Below are 21,597 nucleotides of genomic sequence, written 5' to 3' on the forward strand. Positions count from 1 at the left end.
GCAGGTCCTTGAGAACTGGATTCATGCGGTTTATTGCAATTAAAGAGGAACATTATGAACATTCACAATTACTGGGTAATTATTATGTAATAGGGTTGTATAGTGTTATTACAAGCACAGGACTGCAATCTCATTAGGGGTTGGTTAAATGTAATGTGTGGGGATTTGATATGGAGGAGTGCCATAAAGCTAAATGACCTGTGTCGCACTGTGGTGGGCTTTGGTGGGCAGAGGCTGTGAGAGTGTGCAACAGGGGAGATGAGTCACACAGAGTTTTGGAAGGTCAGGGTAAAATGTATCCTGTTTTAAAAGGAGCCTTTCAACTGCCAATCTGGGCTGGGACAGCAGCTGGGTCAATTCTGCTTCACAACAACACAACCACACCCCGTCCCACAACCCCTCTGGCTAAACGTCAAGTTTGCGCCGCACAAACCCGTCTGCACACAAGCAGTTTTCAGCTCGTTTCTGAGCCACGGGAGGGGAGATGCAGGGGCGTCACGTCATCCTAACCAAAGTTATTACTGTTAAACAATTTTCCCCTCTCAGTTGAGCTGGGTTTCACTTATTTTCCTGGGAAAGTTTGCTCATTTCAGTTCAGTTTCTATAGAGCAGAAATGTCTTGTTTTAGTTTAGCTATTATTAGTTTCTGTTACGATATGAGTGGCATTCTTTAAGAAGCTCAAAGCAAAACAACACACAGCAAAAACTTCACACACAGTCGCCTGACACAAACACAGGCTCCTTGTGTTGACAAATCTGACCAAACTAAAACCAAAACCAAAGAAAATTGCTTTAATTTGTCTACTTTCCCGCTTTTATTTCACTTAACTTTAATGTTTTTTCACACTTAGTTTTAGTTAACCGTCATAACCGGGAAAGAATGAGCCAGAATGGTATTTGGGAAGAGTAAAAACTAGTAAAAACCACACGTCGATTAACTCCAAAGGGAAAATATTCCATGGTATTTAGGACATAGGGGTGGGTGGGACACTGATTTTGTCAACAAGCATATATTTTGCAATACCACCATGACAGTGAAAAATGTGTGGCTTTAGCATATACACGAGGTATGTAAAGTTCAGCTCAAGGGCACTTTGATACGTGGGCTTTACAGTCAGGGATCAAACCACCAGTCTTCCAAGGAGCGGACAAACCGCTCCACTTCCAGAGAATTTAACAACACACGATAACCCACCTCATTCCCACGGGCTAACTACAGGCTACTTTCAGTGAACTAAAAGAAACATGATTTAGAAATACTCTTAGATGTGTTGGGAATTTCCCAGGCTGGTTGGTAGATTTGTGATGTGGCCGATCTTAATTAATGTGGCAACTTTGTTTCAAAACATATGAAAAAACAGCACACTTTCCTCCAAATCCTCATATAGTCCTTATTTCTTTAAGCAATGCAGTTTACTAACAGAGTTTACATGAATCCCATCACAGCCTACGCACATACAACTCTTTCCCAAAACACACATGGAACGCATCCTTTTAATTACTATTAATCTGCAAGATATATTAATTGACATCTCCAGCAGTGTGAAGAGAGGTGGGATCAAGTTGTGAGTGGGTTATGCTTTTAGTATTGTAAGCTGGTAATAAAAATATTGTCCTCATTATATATATATATATATATAAAAAAATGCTGATAGAAATTTAAGGTCGTAATGCCCAAAACTGTCAGGAGGCGCAAAATTGGTTCAATAAACTGTGCCCTGGTACATTTCTTTGCCACAATGCACCCATCAATCATCCCAACGCTCCCTGCTGTGCACTGATTTCATCTCTGACACCTTTTCATGTTTGTGTGTGAGAGTTGAATGTGTGGGTTCTGCCACGGTGTCAAATTAACACTTCATCGGAGCCCTGCCCTCACTTTACTGGACCCCTAAGTACTGCAATGAACTCACGCTCACAGATAAGGAAGAGGGAACACATCTAAAAGGGAATATTATCACCTTTGGGGCTAAAAGAAACCAGAAAACCTGTAATTGTATCTCTGTCCGCAGCTACATGACTTCAGAGTAACTCAGTGAGAGCATTTGTCAGACTTTCCATTTTCCCAAAAGAAACAGCAGACATCCCTTTCCACACACACACACACAGAACATATGGTTTGAACATAGATGACTCCAACTTCCTCTGTGACTGACCACAAAACCATATGCAAACATGCAATGTTATCTCCTTTTCTTGTTATTTCAAGGCTCTCTATGCCAATAACAAGCGCAAGACATTACTGTGCAGGCACTGAATGTAAATGGAAAAAATCATCAGCTCAACAGGGAATGACATATACTGCATATATGATTCTGCTTATAATGCACAGACACACACGATGTAAACAAACACATGGGCGTTCACTTGTAGGAGAATGGTTGTGTAATACCCCAGCAGTTTGCTTCCAATACACACAGTTTCTCTCCATTACACAGATCCTCCAGTGTACTTGCAGCAGAACAAGGGCTGTTTAACAGAACTGCTACAAATTCATGAAAAAAAAGAAAAAGAAACATCAGCCATTTGCCAAATGTTCCAGCGGAGTGACTTTTACTCCAAATACACACTAGCTCAGAAATGGGTCGAGCACGGGTCTGTAATACCTTTAAGGTGAAAACTTTACCACCGCCGCCGTGTCAAACACAGATAAACACACTGCATCGGCCCTCGAGCAGCAATGACAGTGTAATGGTCCGCATGCAATCCTAGACCGCTGCACCCTGACCTGCAAGCTGCTGCATGAACATCTACACCGCAGCCCTGTTTGTCCTTTCAATCCGAAGAAATGTGTGTCGGAAACTGCCAAGTAATTTTCCGCTAATGCGCTGCACATTACAGGGGCCGAGGATCCTGAACACGAGCTGTTACATCTGAAACTTGTCACAGCCTTATAACAGCCGCCTGTCTTTGCCCACATCACACCGCACATCCAGGCGGTGACCGCGCAGGCTGCCACGGATAGCCACGAACCGTGCGCAGTTTTTATTTCAAGTTAATATTTAATCTTCCTCTTGTTGTTGTTTTTGGGTGGGGGGACACTCATATTACAGAATCAAGCAGAGCAATGAAGCGTGGCTCACTTACTGTGGTGTGGATGTAGGTTAATGGCCGATGGCAAGAATTTTCCGGAGTGGAGAGGCTGCGGCTGACTTCCCAGCAAGTGACCGGAGGAGGGAGGGATCCTCCCGGCTGCAGCAGCTGCTCCGAGCCGGATGGAGTGAGAGTCCATCGCGAGCCCCGCCAACAACGAAGGTGGTACGTGGACGGATCGGGGAGGACCAAAATCTCTGCCATCCATTATCCACAGCGGGGAAAGTTGTGAAAGGAAATAGTCCGTTCGGATAGGCCCTCTATTCCGAAAAAGCCAGTTCTGGCTATAATAATGTCTTTAGTTTTCCAGGCGATTCGGGCTCCTTTTCAGCCATCCTTCTGACCTATAAAATACAAAAATTAAAATAAATGAAAACAAAAAGAATAATATAAGAGCTTGGCATATAATCTACAGCAGACTGCAATGTCGGAGCAAACTGTTGGGAACTGGTAGTTTTAGGATTTCTCTTCTTTCCAGCGAACAGGCGGCCCATATGTGCAATGACGCAGTTTGGAAAAGCACTTCAAAAACTAAACCTCGAATAGCAGCTAATCGCCGATGAGACCGTGTGAGGCACTGCCGTCGTACCCTAAATGAAGATTTTAATACGATTTTAACTTATCTACAATATTATGATGTGACATCTGAGCGGTACTACACCCACGCTGCACAGCGAGCAGACAGCGGCTCCGCTTCCCAGGGAAACGAGCAGGAGGAGCGGCCAGCGGCTGCTGCTCTTCCCCGACCGTGAAAGCATCTCGCAATCCCGCTCTGGAAACCCAGAACCCGTCGGATTTTAGAAACCTATCCCACCTTTTTCTTTTCCTCCTCTTGATTAACAGGGTCCCTCTAATCCGTAAACCTTGCAATCTAGGCTCCGGGCCGAGTCGCAATGTAAACCAATACACCGTAAATACTAGAGGCGCATCAAATATAAATTTCAAACGGGTTAAAAATAAATAAGCTCGCAAAAGCCTGCATCATTTATCAGCTGGGTGAGCGGTGTTTTGTTGCCTGTACATGCAGATTTAGTCCGGGTTACTTCGCAACTGGACGAGGGTGCTGCCCAAGGAGCGAAATCTGAACCCAAGCCGCAAACACTGTGTAAAAACTTAGACTGATATCCACTTTATCGACGCTTTGCTGCAAGTTTGAACTCGTTTAAACACATAATAGTAGGCTTTACAGCACAGACCATAAACCGACGGATAGCCAGCAAAGTACGCGTCTTGATTCTGGACGAGAAAAGATGAGATTTAAAAAAAAAAAGGTCGCTTCAAATGAATTTGGAGCAGCTCTTTATTAAAACCTCGCAGATATCTATGTTATGTTTAAATTCCAGAGAGATACAGAACAAAAGTTTAGGGGAAAATAACAAGCAAATGCGACTTTTACAAACGGCATCCAAGACGGTATAAACACGGTAGCTTGTAGCTTCAATATCCTATTTTCTATTTATTTACAGATTGCCCCCAAATTAAACACGACTTACATTATTAGTCATGAATTTAAGCTTAAAAAGAAAAAGGCTAAAGCCGAGTTAACCTTCAAAGGCTGCAAACAAACACATCACAGCAATGACTCGTGATATCCAAGCGGGCGGGCTCTGAAAAGAAGGGCTCGCTTAGAAATCACAATAACGCCTTTTTACCACTTTAGAGAAACACGGGAGCCAAAGAGAAAGTGCCTGTATTTTTTCTTTTTTAATAAAAAGAGTCCAGGACAGTTAAATTAGGAGATAAGCTAGACCGAAAGCTTTTTCCCTTCTCGGTGTGACCCATGCGGCACGGCAGCGCAGGAGGCTCGGCATTTCAGCCACGTTTCAAACTTTTTCACGGTTCCACTAAAAGCCACGCAAAACTCTGTCGGAAGAAACGTCTCGAAAGTTGCTTTTTCACACCGACGACATCCCGATAAAAAAAAAAATAACAACACGTCGCGTGCACTAACCTCCGCGCCCTTTTCAAATCGCACTCGCGGACCAAAATAGCTTTTAAAACAACAAAAAATACGACTATTTTATTAAGAAAAGGCCATGGTACGTAGAGAAGACGGGGAAAAACATGCCCAGCGCTTACTTGAAAGGGTAAAATGTCGTGAAAGGGGCTTAAAAAATGCCAGCGCTTCTTAAAATCCGTCCAGGTTGCTGGGAGAACTGGAGTAGTCCATTACAGGCTGGTCCGAAGGTAAACTGGGGAATAACTGGGGGGGAGAGAGAAAGCCCGTGACGCGTCTAGCAATGAAACACAGCATTGTTTTGTAAGCCCCACCCACCTCCTTTACCACCACCCAACCCAGGACTTTTCACACTGCTCCTCTCTGATTGGCTGTAAGGAATGTCGATCAAAGCTCCCGAGTGTATTAAAAAAACACACACCGTGGCCTCTCGCCAGCACTATAAAACCAATTATGGAGCGAGGAAAGGTTGAGCAGTTTCAAGGTCCCCTCTTCCATCAAGACCGGGTGATCAAAACAAGCAGTGGGTTTTCTCTTTTTTTTCCCCCACCATGTGTGCTCGAGAAAGAGAGAGAGAGTAAGGGGGTCAAAGCGATGCCCCCCCCACTTACTCACCCACCCACCAGTTTCCACGCTGATTATAATAGACGCTAAAAAAAATCACTGGAGATTGAGGAGTGGAAAGTATCCCAGGCGTTTGGAGGCGTTGTAAAGTTTTTTTTTTTTTTTAGGTAGTGTGGTACTCAAGTTTACTTTTTTCTCACCAGGAAGCAGTGAATAAGCCCAATTAAGTCACAGAATTATCCCACTCTCCACTATTTGCTACAAAGGGAATAGCAATGAATTCATTTCATTTGGGCTAGGGCTTTAGAAACAGTAGATCAGGTATATGGTTTCATGAAAAGACATGAGTGGAAATGGGAAACGAGTCACAAGCCAGAAACACAGACTATTTTATGTTTTAGGCCTGACAACTGACCATATGGGAGCCATCAAAAGCATTGTTTAAGACCACGATCGGCCATATCTCTGGTCTACCATCGTCTGGGCGCTGTGATCTACAGCACTATTTCACTGGTCAGAGACCTCCTGAAGACCCACTGAGAACTCGTCGTTGTCGGCATCTTAAGGGCTGCGGCTCGAATTCACCGCTTTCGGTATGCAAATCGGGCTGTAGGTGAAAACAAGGCTGGGGTGTCCGCTTGTGCATAATCTCCACAGACTGAACAGGAGGAGGGACACACACATTTGCATTAAAAGGGGGAGAAAAAGTGGCGTACTCATTTAGTACCATTGTGTTAAGACTCATAAAGGGGGAGTGGGGGGGGGGGTCGACCTTTGGTGTAATCTGTGGCTGTAGAAGTCCCTCCCCACACACAGCCACACACACGCCTCCCCTTCCTCATCCCCGATGTGACCCCCCTGTTCCTCCTTGCGGACAGCACTGTCGGACCCTCGCGGATTTTTATTATCCATAAGTTTCCTTTGAAGTACACCGCCCCGCGTTACACAGTTGCAAAAATGTTGATTAAAAAAATTAGAGGCGGTTTCAAGCTGCCCGTGCCCCCCTCCTTCCTCCTCCCTCCATTTCTCCAGCCCCTCCCTCCTCAGTGCACCGGTTTCAAGGCGACCCTTCGGTGTAGGGGCACAGCGAGCGCTTCAACAGACCGAATCGCCAAAGGAGAAGAAGGAGAGCAGCGAGGGCTCATCCGAACAGCAGACGTGGACGTTATGTACCCGCTTGTGGGGACACTCGGTGCCCGACTTTCCCGGTGGCCACGGCTCGGTGGCTTCTTTGTTTTTGTCCAATCGGACCACCACACCGCCAGCGAGCTTTGCAAAAACACCAGGCAGCTCAGCGGCGGATCTCACCCCGTTGACCTCGCTGCTACGATGTGCCTGTCATCCCTGACGGGACTCGGGGAGGGAATTACCAGGCGGAGATCAGAGTCATGTCCCGGACTGTCCGAGGGGACCGAGTCGGCTCTTTGTTCTCCAAATCGCTCCCGACTGGGAATTCAGACAATGCTTTCTAATTAGTGTCCTATTGTTGCCCTCTTTTCAACCTGCGAGCGAGAGGCAGGTTTTACCTTCACTGTGTTGGTTTTGTCTTGTCAAAAACACCGTGGCTTCCGTGGGAGTTATCCCCACTTTGAGGTGGGTACGGATGATTCGTGGCAAATTTACCAAACAGCTTAGTCATGATTCCAGCGTATAATCAAGAGCACAGCTTATTACTTGCAGCTTGTTTTTTTGTTTGTTTGTTTTTTTAGTTTTTTACGCACGGGTTTAATCCACATCCACAACATAATGTGTGTTTATTCACTGTAATAAAATGATAATAATAAGGTGACTTATTTTTATACAAACATCACACTGAATTTCTATGTAATGAAACCCTCCAGTTCAGCCAAATAACCCAATAAAGGCTAATTCAGCATTCCTCATTGCACTCTCCACCTACAGCACAACAAGCAGCTAATGTGCAGAACAATGTGTCCAGGTTCAGAGACATATCTGTTTATTTCTAGGTTAGGCTTGTCACATGGATAGGAACAGATGGGACCATTTGGTAGATTATGTTTTTTTGTTTTTTTATAGCATATACACCAACTGTGTTCTTTGAGGATGATCCAACTGTATGTTCCAGGCTGTTGGAGCTGCTGTGGAAAAAGTACAGAAAACCATGATTTATAACCTAAAAACGCTGCTGAGTCAATATAATACCACAGTCATTTTTTTTTTCATCTTACTAACGCTTTTTGTTGTTGTTGTTGTTGTTGGGGTTTTTTTTTATTCCACTCAGCAGATGTTATAGAGGGAGAACATTTGTTATCCTTGACTCTCATCCAGGCTGCTAGTGTTTTTCTTCTTGTTGTTTGCCCCTTATCTTCCCCCCTCAGCGCCGTATCTCACATCAACCTCTAGCTGTGTGGCTGTCCAAATACTATCTTTTCTAAGGCTTGGGTTAATTCTGTCCTATCAGCTGAAGGATCAGGTAAATGATTTGATTTGCTGGACAGACTATCTGATTTTCTCCAAGGCCTGTGGCTGCATTAACCCACGGGGGACAGAGTGAGGAGGCGGCATTGATTCATTCAGCTAGGGGTTCACACCTCTGTGGAGAGGAGACGCATAGCCCTACATAAATACAAAAGGATGTCCTCCTGCATAACCATAAAAACACACAGTAATGGGCTAATAAAACCATGAGGCATGGTTGTATTCTCAGTTAAGTATATTTTCTACTGTATTCCATAAAACAAAACAATAAGTCCAAATACTACCCCCCCCCCCCCCTCCTCCCCCTCCCAAAATCCTCCCTCACACACAGAGCAGTGAGCCTGCATGCCCAGAGGGCTAAATCATTCATCAAACCACATCTCATGCTCGACACAAGCTCTGTATTGTTACTGAAGCTGGTGCTACTGCACTGCAGCAAGATACATGCAGAAATATATTTATGAAGAAACCTAATAGCAGTGTCATGTTTCCTGCTGGAGCGAAACAAATGTACATGCACAGGCAACGCACACACGCGTGCAATAAAAATGCTACCGAGGCTTAGATGACTGACACCCCCCCGCCCACCCACCCACACAAACACAGACCAACCCCCCTCCACTTCAGAGCTGTAGGCCCATACAGACCCAGAGCTCTCATGGGGTGACTGCCAATCATCAGACAGAGCCTTGAAGGGTTTTTTTGTTGTTGTTTTTGTTTTGTTTTTGATTTGATTGGACCACTTGAGAACACACAGCTGGCCACTTACTTCACATCAGAAGACGTGTGCACAAGACAGAAGAAAAAGTAGGTCCACCAATTTCCAGAATGTGTAAAGTGATTTCTGGTTTGTCTCTTTTTGCATTTTTCTTTCTTTTTTGGGGGGCGGTGTGTTCAGGGTTAGGAAATAGCCAAATGCACACAGCAAAAACAACACACACATACAACACACCAGCTGGAAGAAGTACATGAGATGGTGCGAGGACATACTTTTACATCCAACACATCTCAATACAGAAAGAAAAAAGGAAGCAGTAAATATCAAAACAAGCATTGGCATTTGTTCCAGTGCTCCCAGAAAGATGAGGAATATTTTGCGTCACTTAGAGCACGCTTAGTTGAGATCAGCATAACTCCATTTTTACACTCACAGCGTGAAAGGTGGGAACATTACTAGCTGCAAACATTTGGCTTGAGCTTGTGTACGTTGGAAGCTTGAGCAAAATCCTGAATGTGTTATCATGTGCCACCTGAAGCTTTTTTTTCTATGTGTGTGTTTGTTTTTCCTTTACAAATGTGCTGCATGCATTGGAGTACAGTAGCTTGTAAAAGGTACTGTTTTGACATCGTCTGTGCACATTGTGCAGTTTGCATTCCGGTTTATTTGCCTGGGCGACCACAGCGATCATTCCTGATGATGTGACCCAGATATGCTATGGGATACAGCACATTTGGTTGTCGGTCTGCTGTATGCAATGAGGGACAAATTTGCTTTTGATTGTCCTTAGTTGTAGGTAAATGTAATGTCAGGGTGTACACCATGACATGAGCCAGCAGGCAAATTAGTCAGGTTAAGCATACATCAGGTGACTAATAGGTCACTAAACAGCCAGTGTTATTTGGATTTTTTAAAAAGAAAGAAAACAGGCGACAGTCTTCTACCAAGAAGAAAACCCTGTCTGACTTATAGTCTGAGCTTGTAATCAGATGTGAAAGTGCTAAATAAGTCAGTCTACCATAACTGAGATGCCCAAAAGCTTGTGGTGTTGCTTTCTTGTCTTAATCTTTCAGGTTCTTTCTTTTCGCTCCTGGAAATAGCACCATGACAAAGACATGCACCAAGCGGTCACAGCACAGAAATTTCCATCTGCCCCTCCTGCTTTAAACCAACGTGGGGGATGGCAAATGAGGAGGCAGTGGTTGTGTCTGTCAGCTGTGCTCTGTACAGTGCTCGAGCAAGCTTGCAGTTTGCAGGACTGTATATTTTTGGTGCTTGTTCCTCTTCCTGACTTGTGCGGTCAGATCTCTGAGAAATCATGTTTTTTTTTTTCTTTTCTCTAGAAATAAAAAAACCAAACATCCACAGGCTTGCCACAAATGTAAGGAAACAGTGATGCAACAGACTCATATATCCTGCTGAGTAAATGCTCAGTGGTGATGTGTCAGGGTCACTGAGTCCTCCCAAGGCTTGCTGCTCCTGCTGCTGCAAACGCTGCTACCGATCATGCATCTTTATTCGGTTACTGTAGAACAGAGGGATGGTCTGCACTCCAGAGTATGTGAAACAGACACAAAATATCACTTTAAAGCTGCTGTCAGTCAATCAGACAAGATACTGTAATGTCCTTTGAGGGATTGGGGGGGTGGGGGGGGGGGGGGTGGATGCAGAGATGTATTAACCCTGTGAGCATGTCATCCACTGTAGCATTGAAATCACTCCAAGCCCTGCAAATGGAGGATCTAGTGTATTTGAGTTGATTATTCTCCTCTGGCCTCCTCCTGTCAGCAGTTGTAGCCCTCTATTTCTCGTGTTTGCCTTTCACCCAGTTCACAGGTCGAAGAAGACACATGTAGTGCAGCAGCCCCACCTCTTGGAGAGAGGTGAAAACTGCAGGTGAAAGAGGTCCCTGACCAGTGGATTTGCTTGCTCTAGAACCTCACGCCTGTAGTAGAAAAAGAAAGAAGAAGAAAAAAGGAAGGACACACTAAGCCTCTTTTTTTTTATGACAAATGACCCCCCCCCACACACACACACACACACACACACACCCCACCCCACTGTGTCGTTTCTCACAGACACTTTTGATCTGGGAGTGCTTCATTCACAAACACCTGCAGTCCACAGACAACACACACACACAACCCTGACAAAGACCGGGAAAATAAAGTGTAGTACACTACAAACACACACACTAAGCGCTGTTTCTCTGGCAGTGCGTGTTTTGCTGGCGTGGCAGTAAAAGGATATCAGAGGGAAGCAGTCTCAGCAGAATCACAGGGGTGCACTGGGGCGGGAGCTGCAGTGAGATGGAATACATTTTCAATACCAAACACACTCGATCCTCGGAGTGTGTGTGTGTGTGTAGCCTTTCTAGAAGCGTGCATATATGAATTTCTATCAGGGCAAGTGCACACGTCTTTATGCATATGCACGGACCTGCATGTCCTCTCTAACAGGCCTGCATTCCACTCAGGATACAGCATGAATGTAGGGCAGCCTGATTAATGGGAGCAGCATGACTTTGAGCCGCACTAGATCTGTGCTGTCCCTCTCTCTCACGCACACACGCGCACACACACACACACACACACACACACACACACACACACACACACACACACACACACACACACACACACACAGAAACAGGATATGATGCATTGAACATGAGGGTGGGGCTGGTCTATCCATCTTATCCTCTTTCATCTCTCTGATATACAAATGTGGAAGATCCGCTTTTAGAAGTGCACAGGAAATGGGCCTGTATCAGCACGGGATCTTATTTTCCCACCATTCTAGGAAAGCTGGCATGAAACCTCAACTTCAATGGCATCTTTTAACTGCCGTCTCACAGTTTCTCCCCACACCCTTTGGGTTCTAATATATATACAGTACTGTGCAAAAGTTTTACGCAGGTGTCAAAAAATGCTGCAAACAAAGAATGCTTTCAGAAATATAAATGATTGTTTATTGGCCCCAAATGTATTCTGTAGCAGGACAACGGCCCCAAACATACAGCCAAAGTCATTGAGAACCAGCTTGAAGAAGATCAAGAAGTACTGGAAGTGATGGTATGGCCCCCACGGAGCCCTGATCTCAACATCATCGAGTGTGTCTGGGATTACATGACAACCACAGAAGATCTGTGGTTAGTTCTCCAAGATGTTTGGAACAACTTACCAGCTGAGTTCCTTCAAAAACTGTGTGCAAGTGTACCTAGAAGAATTGATGTTGTTTTGAAGGCAAAGGGTGGTCACACTAAATATTGATTTGATTTAAATTTCTCTTTTGTTCATTCATTGCATTTTGTTGATTGATTAAAATAAATGATTAATACATCCATTTTTGAAAGCATTCTTTGTTTACAGCATTTTTTCCTCATCTGCATAAAGCTTTTGCACAGTATTGTATATATATATATATATATATATATATATATATATATATATATATATATATATATATATATATATATATACCTTGCACATGCAGTGACACAAAGCACCTGGTCAACCGTGCATTTGTGCAGAGAAAAACGAGGATGTGAGAACAGGCAGGAGAGTCACGCCTTAGTTTGTGATATGAAGATAAATCAGCCTCTGTCGCCATCTGCTGTCTAAACAGCGCAACTGCCTGAAAGTCAATCTTTTTTTTTCCCCCCCTTTATGGAGAGATTTAACCTCTTGTCACTCACATCATAAAACTGAAGTCTAAAAACAAAAAGATTACTGTCAAAGCTTTTTATAGCCAATAAACAGCTCATCATGAGGAAAGCAGTGAAGTCATTAAGAAACACACAAAGGCAGCGAAAAGACCCTTTCATGTGACATTTAGAGACTGTCCTTACCGTGTGAGACTGACTGACCTTTATAGTCACATTACTTTACACACAGTCAGCTCACGTAAGTAATACTAAAAAAAAAAAAAAACAGGTCAGCATAAACCCCTGAAGCACCAAAAAGCATAGAGATACTGATGCATTTAAACACATCATACTCTGACACGCAAAAGCATCCTGTTACAGTCTGCAAGTACTGTGCATTAAGTTTAACTCGGGCACTATTTTCAGAATCTAACATCAAATGAGATCGAGGCTTCGCCGGTTCTCAGCAACACTGAGTCAAATGGACGGGAATTACTGGCAAGGCACTTTTAATGGGAGAAGCCACGGTGCCTCCACCCTCTAACCTAATATACACAAATAGCACTTATGGCACTTTAATGCTTCATGTTAATGAATCACTCACAATAAACGGTAAGTGGTAATTGATTTATCTGCCATCTAGCAACTTGGCTTTAACAGCAGCACTACTTCATAAAAATACAGACCAGCAAAAGCTGCTTAGAGGTGCATTGCTATTATAGCAGTTATGAAGTTATCCTACAGTTGCAAGCACAGCTTGTTTATGGGGAGTTAATTGGAGAACCCATTGGTGATTAGATTTCTAGTTTAGCTCTAGCAAGAAAATACATCACTGCTGTAACAGCTTGTAAAGGCCCAAGGGCTGAGCACAGCTGAGAGAACACTGGAAACTGCTTGCATTTAGACAGGATGTTTCAGCTTTGCCTTTTAAGTATATCAAAATGTAGATCTACAGATTGTCAGTTTGTTGCCATTTTACCTTTAATCTTTTACAGATACCAGCTCAAAGGCCAAAAACTATGAGCAAACGAGCTATAATAGATCTGTACACTAGCATGACTTTGCGCCATGAATAAAGCATTGGTTTGGTTTTAAAATGCTAGTCATACAGCAGTTAAGTCTACTTTAACACTCACATAGTAATGCTAAAATTATTGCAAAGGGAAGACTAAGCTGTAGAAAGTTTCAAGTCATAAAAAAGACAAAAGTCAGACATCACTTCGGAACACATGTGCACTTTATTGGGATTGTTTAGTCAGTGTACAGGTTGGCCCCACCGGTCTGGCACCCCATGTTTACCCCATCATTCCGAGACACCCCCTTGCCCCACCACCCCAGGGATGAAACCTCCAACATGGGGGGAGAAGAAGTGGGGTCAGGATGAGGGTTTGCATAACAAAAACAAAAATTAAACAGGACCAAGATTTTCTTTTAAGGCTGAAAGTACAAAAAACCCAGACATAACTTACATACAAGCGATACTACAACCATGTTAAGTATGCGCCAACCACTGGGCAGCCTTCACAGAGGCAAATACGTATCTGAACAATGCAAGTTAACATTTGGAATCATGTGTCTGAACAATGCAGTTAACAAACATTTGGAATGACTTAAAGAAAAACAAAATGTACATTTTTTTTAAGCCCCAGATGAGACTGCAGAACCCTGGGGTGTCTTTTTTAAAACCTAGCCAAAAACATTACTGTCTCCTTCATCGTTCCAGTTTTTTTAAATCCTGAGTCAAGCGCCAAAAATAACTGAAGCCATGCCAATGAGTTGGTCATCTATTCTCTGCGCCTGAGTTGTGTATGAGAAATGTGTGGTGTGTGGTTGTTTTGCACAGAGCTGAAGTTGTTGGGCGTTTGGTTGGGGAAGGGGAGAAGGAACAGTCTGTTTAGAAGCATTTGCGGTGGACAATGGAGGGGCCGGACTCATCGTACTCCTGCTTGCTGATCCACATCTGCTGGAAGGTGGACAGGGAGGCCAGGATGGAGCCTCCGATCCAGACGGAGTATTTACGCTCAGGTGGGGCGATGATCTGCAGGACAACGAGGCAGAGTGTCATTAGGATGCTTAATAATTTTTAAGTGCATTAACTAAACCCTTATGAATGCCACTAGAAAGCAAGTCAGCTCACCTTGATCTTCATGGTGGATGGGGCCAGGGCTGTGATCTCCTTCTGCATCCTGTCAGCGATGCCGGGGTACATGGTGGTACCTCCAGACAGCACGGTGTTGGCGTACAGGTCCTTACGGATGTCGACGTCGCACTTCATGATGCTGTTGTAGGTGGTTTCGTGGATTCCGCAGGATTCCATACCTGAGAAGATACAAGACACCAGTTAGCAAGTGGAACTGCAGGACACTATAAGGGCCCAGTTTGCATGTGACAATTTAATAAGTGGTGGATTTCTGTTGAAAACATACCAAGGAAGGAAGGCTGGAAGAGGGCCTCGGGGCAACGGAACCTCTCATTGCCAATGGTGATGACCTGTCCGTCAGGCAGCTCGTAACTCTTCTCCAGGGAGGAGGAGGAGGCAGCGGTGCCCATCTCCTGCTCGAAGTCCAGGGCGACGTAGCACAGCTTCTCCTTGATGTCACGCACGATTTCCCTCTCGGCTGTGGTGGTGAAGGAGTAGCCACGCTCTGTCAGGATCTTCATGAGGTAGTCTGTGAGGTCACGGCCAGCCAGGTCCAGACGCAGGATGGCGTGGGGCAGGGCATAACCCTCGTAGATGGGCACTGTGTGGGTCACACCATCACCGGAGTCCATGACGATACCAGTGGTACGACCAGAGGCGTACAGGGACAGCACGGCCTGGATGGCAACGTACATGGCGGGGGTGTTGAAGGTCTCGAACATGATCTGCAAGGAGAGGGAGAACACATTTTAGCTTTACAAATTTAAAAAGACAAGTCTAGCTTTTGTGACCACTGCACTCACTACATGCATTAGAGTGAGGCTGACTGAAGTTAGTAGAATAAAAGTGCAGAAAGTAAACATTCCTTCACACTTGTGCAAGTAAGTCAATGTCTAATAAAGTGCAGAGCTACTGCGCTCCTAAATAGACACAAGTGCAGGTAAGGCACACAGTCAAGAGACCTGTTGATGATAGATCATCTTATAGAAGAGAGGTCCTGGAGGAGAGGAGGGAGGGGAAGGAAGGAGCAAATGAGAATGGAACAGAAGGAAACTGGGGAGGAGATAAACACTGAGGTCTAGCCAAACATTACAAGTGGAAAAAGTGTGTACCTGGGTCATCTTCTCCCTGTTGGCTTTGGGGTTCAGGGGAGCCTCTGTGAGCAGGACGGGGTGCTCCTCAGGGGCAACTCTCAGCTCGTTGTAGAAGGTGTGATGCCAGATCTTCTCCATGTCATCCCAGTTGGTCACAATACCGTGCTCGATGGGGTACTTCAGGGTCAGGATACCTCTCTTGCTCTGGGCCTCATCACCAACGTAGCTGTCTTTCTGACCCATACCCACCATCACACCCTGAACAAGGAGATCAGTTTTAGTTAAAAAGTCAAATTACAAAATTTAGAGAAGTTAGAGAAGTGATAGCTGAACTAACATTAACTGTCATTAAGTTGAACTATTTTCTTGATTTAGGCTTGATTTGTGACATAAGTCACCATTTAAGGTGGCATTAAAAGTAGACATGCGCAGTCGCTAACCTGATGCCTGGGGCGACCGACGATGGAGGGGAAGACAGCACGAGGGGCGTCGTCTCCGGCGAATCCGGCCTTGCACATACCGGATCCGTTGTCAACAACCAGTGCGGCGATTTCATCTTCCATGGCTGAACTGTTGAAGATAAAGAAAAAAAAAGGATTAACAATCAAGCCTGCGGCCATTCTGCTTCCACTTCCTGTTAACTAGCGGAAGTTCACGAGCTCGGCCGCTAGGAGGAGCTCGTGCCCCACATTCCGAGTAAGCCAGACAAAAGGAAGTGGCGCTGCGTTCTGTTATTACCATATAAGGACATGGTTCGGTTTTGAGCAGCTTTGCGGCTACCGGCGCGTGGCGCGACGCCAGAGCGGCAACGCACGGCAAGAAAAAAAAAAAAAAAAAAAAAGGAGGAACAGTCCACATTACAGAAGAGCCGACAGACCACTCCCTTCATTTTACTATCGTTACAACCAGCGCCCTCCCACTGTTGCTTAATCACGCTCGCTTTTATGAACCTTCTAAGTCCTTTGAGTGAATATCACTGCGTCATGCAGCAGCACACTCATTCATTGCACAGCACGAGACACTTAAAAAAGGCTACAGGTTTAAAGAAAAAAAAAGATGAAGTCTGCGATTACTTAATACTGAAGCTAGTTTATGAGAAGAGAAGTTGCATAATGAACTTATGCCGACTCATGAATGGTCACAAGCGCTTGACTGGTGATCCATTTCCTGAAAGCCACGCCTTTTCTCGGAGTGGAAGATCAGGCGATTGATTGGCAATTTCCTCTTTTCTTTCTTGTCACATCTAAGAAAAGACTAAACAGATCGGGACATATTCATTCACTTGAGCTATTAATCAGTTTATCACCTTTAAAAAGAAAGAAAAGCTAGGCCTTCTGTCTTTTTACTGCAAGCCTTAAACTGACACCAGATCAGGTTAAATAAAAAAGAAAGGAATTCAACTTTTAAAAGCGTGTGTGGGAGTATCCAGGATAAACGAGAGAGACTTAAAACTGCAACTGCTGCAAATCTGAAGGGCGTGCTAGCATGATGTGGCTAGGCTAATATGCTAAAGTAGGTCACACCCCGCCGCATCGGGCGCACAAAGGGAGCAGCCGGGATCCAGACAGCCTCAACTCGGAAACCCTCTTCAAAGTACCCTGCCTGGGACCAAATGCCAGGCATCGCCACAATCCTGCAAAAAAAACGTGTACGACTACACGGTGACAAACACCGGTTTTAGCGCAACCATTAACTCATAGGATGCCATTTACTAGAAGCCGGCTCCATCCAAAAGCACCTGTGAATCGCAGCAGCAGCGCTAATGAACTTGTCTGCAATCATAACCGTTCCTCGTTTTAAAAAAGCCAAACACAAGATACAGATACTGCTGTTTAACAATCAATACAATTCTTGTACGGGAAGACAAAGAACCGCGTGGTCCCCGACGACAGTTTGCATTAAGGTGAATAAATTCATCCATGTTTACATAAAATAAACAAATCAGCTCGTTGTTTACTTGATAAACATCCTAAAATAAGAATTTATAAATAAGGATTTCTCTGTCTCCTTACCTTTGGGTGGGGGGCTTTTCGCTTTAAGGGAAACGGTTTCAGGCAAATGATATCCCGCACAAGCTGTGAGTGTGACGGCGCTCAGAGTGAATCCGTTAGCTGTGGGCGCTTGTTTTTTATACCCAGTCGGTTGCCTGGCTCTAGCCATAAAAGGTAAACTTTCGGAATTGCGCCCCCTGATTGGTCCGGCGTCACTCACTGGGCACGTCGCGTGCACGCTATGGTGCACCGAGCGCTCGCGATTCGAGAGAGAGAGAAAGACAGAGAGGGAGGCGATAATAGCAAAGGATTGGAGAAAATAAAAGGGAAGGGATTGGTGTGGCGAGGCCTACCTAGTAAGTCTTAATGTGTAGATATACCGCTGTATGTTCAGGTTAAATGACGTTTATTGTTTATTAAAAGTGAAATATGTCCCTCCTGCACCTGCTCAGAGCAGTTTGTTATAAACATATATGAACGTTAGCAGAGCTCAGCACCCAGGACTCCTCCCTGTGAAGGCTGCAGAGGCCTCAGGCTTTTTTTTTTATCAAAAGGCTGTCCTCTCTCCCGGTTATTCAGCCTGGAATAACCTAGCATTATTTGATATTTCAGACATCGAAGTAGGGTGGGGGTGATGCTGAGGTTGCCTCCACTTTGAAAGGCAGATGTGAGCCCAGTGGGAGTCACGACCACTGCATCACCAGGTCAAAAGCTTAATGAACACAGAGCTGTGGAGCTGCCCCTCCACAGGCCGGGGAATGACCAGTTTGCTGTGTGTAAGGCCACCCCCTTGTCCACTGATGCCAGTTGTTTCTTATAAAGTTCATTTATATGTCAGGTATGTGTCCTTCATGGTTGTCAGGTGTCCTGTAAATAGCTACCTCTTCCTCTCTGTTTGAGATACAGCAGCATGATAAAGGTGTGTCATTTCAGGTGATAATGGAGGGGGGAATCTCATGCTTGTCTCAGATTTTTATGCTCTGCTTGGTTATTATGGGTGTGATTCCTGCTGATTACTATGAAGCAGGAAGTATTAAAACTCCCTGCTCTATCAGACAGACGACCAACACTCCCATGCCTTTAGCTTAATCACTCAGTAGATCCCCTTTGATTGACCTTTATTTAAATAAATAAAAAAAACCCAGGTTTTATTTACCAGTTTCAGATAAAACACAGAGGCACACACACTGCGCCCATTTCCACTTCCTGTTCTTGTGTGAGTACACTTTAAAACGTGTGATTTTCGGCCTTGCTCACTCCCTGAGCAATGGGCCCAATCTAACCCCTGTCACAGACTTATGCTGCGGGGTTGACCTTAGGCCTGCAGGCAGGCAACTTTCCATCAACGATTCACCGCTGTGTAAAGGTTTAACATTCAATCATACCACAGTGTGAAGGTTTGAAGGTTTTACTTTAACCCCACTCTTCCTCTGTGGTCCCCCATTCCCCTCTCATCTATCTCTCATTAAATTCAAACAGCCTGCACACCAATCCAGCCATCCCTCCATTCATTCATTCATTCATTCAGTGCACAAGCATGCAGGTTATAAAAATGGCGAGGTGGCCTCAGTACCATTTAAAGCCACACTCACAGCAGCTCCTTCTCTTCCCCCCACACCACTTCCCTTTCCTCTCTCAGTTGCATCAACTCTTGTGTATCTCGTTGTTCCTGCCCTCTGTTCTTTGTCATGTTGACTTTAAATGGCCATTTAAATGGACCCTTATAAGCCTCTTTTAAATGAACTACAGCTTCCTGTAGTGTGAAATGGCGAGGGTGAGACCTGCACATTTTAACCCTTCTTCCGGCTGAACTTTAATACTTGGTGATGAACAAATTTGTTAAAAGCGATCAAATCAAGTGTTGGTTTGTGCACAGACTCATGCAGATGCAGTTAGAGGGCTTGCACATGCAGGGAAGAGCGTTTACAGCAATCAAAATATCTTCTGGCTACACTTGCTAATTTACAGGTCTTAAATCTCACCTAGACTTCAGCGATGTTGCCTTGAACGCCTAAAGTTTTATTCATGTTTGTTTTATCAGTATTAAAATTGTATTTCTAATGAATAAAACAATAAAAAACAAAGCAAAAGCATGAACCCTGTTAATGGAGGTTTGAACAGAAACCAGAGGGTTGTGTCTCTGTAATGGCGTAAACAGGGATTGGCTGGGAAATGTTTAATCCGGCCTCAGGGAGTGCCTGTGGGATTTTGAATTCACAGTGTGTGTCTATGCAACGCACATACGTGCATAGGTGAGTCATTGTTCCAACCCACAGCTCCAGCTCCTACTTTGATTCAGGGCAAAAGCATTTAAAGGAGGATCTATTGTTTTTTTGTTTAGTTTTGAACTAAAAAGAAGCTTTCCATCATTTACAGTTCAGAATAATCACTACTGATGTGAGGCTGGACCTCAGTGCGGGCACTCAATGCATTCTCAGTCTTTAAAGCCAACTTTTTTTCTGATTGGTTGCCATCACAAACAGAAGGTATGGGCAGCAGGTGGGCGTGGCTTGTGTGTACCTGACCATATTAGGTCATGTCATGTACACATGATATCCGTTCTGTGACATCATGCAGGACCAAAAGGATAAAAAAGTGCTAGGCTTGAGCTTTTGGCTCAATATTTGAACCTGTGGCTATATTTAATATGACATCCACCATCGTAGCGGCGACAGCGGCGTCGGAGCTTCTTCGCTCACTCCTTTATAAAGAATCAAAGCGGAGCTCAGGTTGTCAGTCAGCTTGGGCGAGCATGTATTTATGTATGTTTGTGTACAGCTCTCTGGTTGGAAGTGAGAGGTCTCTGGTTAAGTGCTATGTTGTCAACACTCTTCAGTGGGAAATGTGTACTCGCCAAGTGCTTGGAATACTGTCCTGGAAAGCCTCCTCCTCCTCCACCTCCTCTCGTGTATCATACCAGCATGTGTGTGTATGTTGTGTAAGTGTGTGTTTGTGCTTACACCCAGTGTGCCAGCCAAAAACAAGCTTTGACCCTGGGCCCCTGCTGCCAAGATCCTTACTGCTATAAAGCCACCTAATGAATTTTTCCGGGGATTTTTTTCCCCCCCAGACGGGAGTTTACACACAGTCACTTGAGGTGTTGTGTATAATAACTATTACTGTGATCACTGGTTTTCTAAATAGACCACTTGTCAAGCTAAGTGACGCTTTAATGTGAGAAGCGAGTGAAGAGTCAGGGAGGGTTAGCCATTAGACATGGAACTACGCCTGAAAAGGTCCATCTTTTCTTTACAGTGTGGATCCGCCACATGACCCAATGAATCTGCTGCCAACAGCCCTGCGCGAGGTCCCGTGTACACGCCAAGTCCGAGCTGTTTTTATGACACAAGGAGGACTCGCACGACATCAGGCAGGTGGTTTTTAAGTTATGGCAGATCCGTGTGTATTATGTAAGCACGCCAACAGGTGATCTCGTTGGCTGTTTTTTTGGCTGAAGCCAGGTATTACCCCGGCCACGTGACGAGTCAATCAGTAACCCAGTGACCGCAGCAGCATTTGTGTTTATGTGTTCTTTAAGGGACAGGAGCTAACCATGACCTCGTACTATCTTTGCTGACTCTGCTTTTATGTGTCTGAGTAATTTAGAGCTCAACGGCGAGCTTTACATAGATCTGACAGAGTGTGTCTGTGTGACTAGTGAGAAACAAACAGTGCTTTTTTGCATGAAAACACACACAACCTTGCAAAGTGCACACCAGTCACGTGTGTCTGTGTACACTCACTGGCCAGTGATTTGAAAAAAACCCGCTGTGACGTCAGCACCTCAGGTTTTGCTCTTCAAATAAGGTAAGCAACCAGTCGGCCGGGAGCGACAACACAGAGCGACGCCACTCCCTGAGTTGCTAAACCCGTCCCACCGTGGCTTCCTGTTCCTCTTATGAGTAAAGATGCCACAAGTTTCCCTTTGCTCTCAACTCGGCAAGGCCATTATTGG

General features: G+C 44.7%; 2 protein-coding genes across 3 annotated transcripts in view; both read right to left on the reverse strand.

Annotated features, from left to right (window-relative positions):
• The window catches only part of tnrc18 (trinucleotide repeat containing 18), a 45,970-nt gene extending 40,634 nt beyond the window's left edge, over positions 1-5,336 (reverse strand). For both annotated transcript variants that reach the window (XM_063471436.1, XM_063471435.1), the window contains exons 1-2: positions 5,173-5,336; positions 3,088-3,437 (exon numbers count right to left, since the gene is read on the reverse strand). In XM_063471436.1, coding sequence (XP_063327506.1) covers positions 3,088-3,301 — 214 coding nt within the window. In that variant the 5' untranslated portion in view covers positions 3,302-3,437; positions 5,173-5,336. The remainder of the gene's footprint in view (positions 1-3,087; positions 3,438-5,172) is intronic.
• Positions 5,337-13,632: 8,296 nt separating this feature from the next.
• actb2 (actin, beta 2) lies at positions 13,633-17,791 on the reverse strand. Its single transcript, XM_063471437.1, has 6 exons — positions 17,664-17,791; positions 16,092-16,221; positions 15,670-15,909; positions 14,844-15,282; positions 14,555-14,736; positions 13,633-14,455 (listed from the first exon to the last, which is right to left on the reverse strand). The coding sequence occupies exons 2-6, from the start codon at positions 16,212-16,214 to the stop codon at positions 14,312-14,314; spliced, it is 1,128 nt and encodes a 375-aa protein (XP_063327507.1). The 5' UTR covers positions 16,215-16,221; positions 17,664-17,791; the 3' UTR covers positions 13,633-14,311.
• Positions 17,792-21,597: the final 3,806 nt, after the last annotated feature.

The sequence above is a fragment of the Pelmatolapia mariae genome, linkage group LG4 (assembly GCF_036321145.2).
Source record: "Pelmatolapia mariae isolate MD_Pm_ZW linkage group LG4, Pm_UMD_F_2, whole genome shotgun sequence".
In the NCBI taxonomy this organism is placed as follows: domain Eukaryota; kingdom Metazoa; phylum Chordata; class Actinopteri; order Cichliformes; family Cichlidae; genus Pelmatolapia; species Pelmatolapia mariae.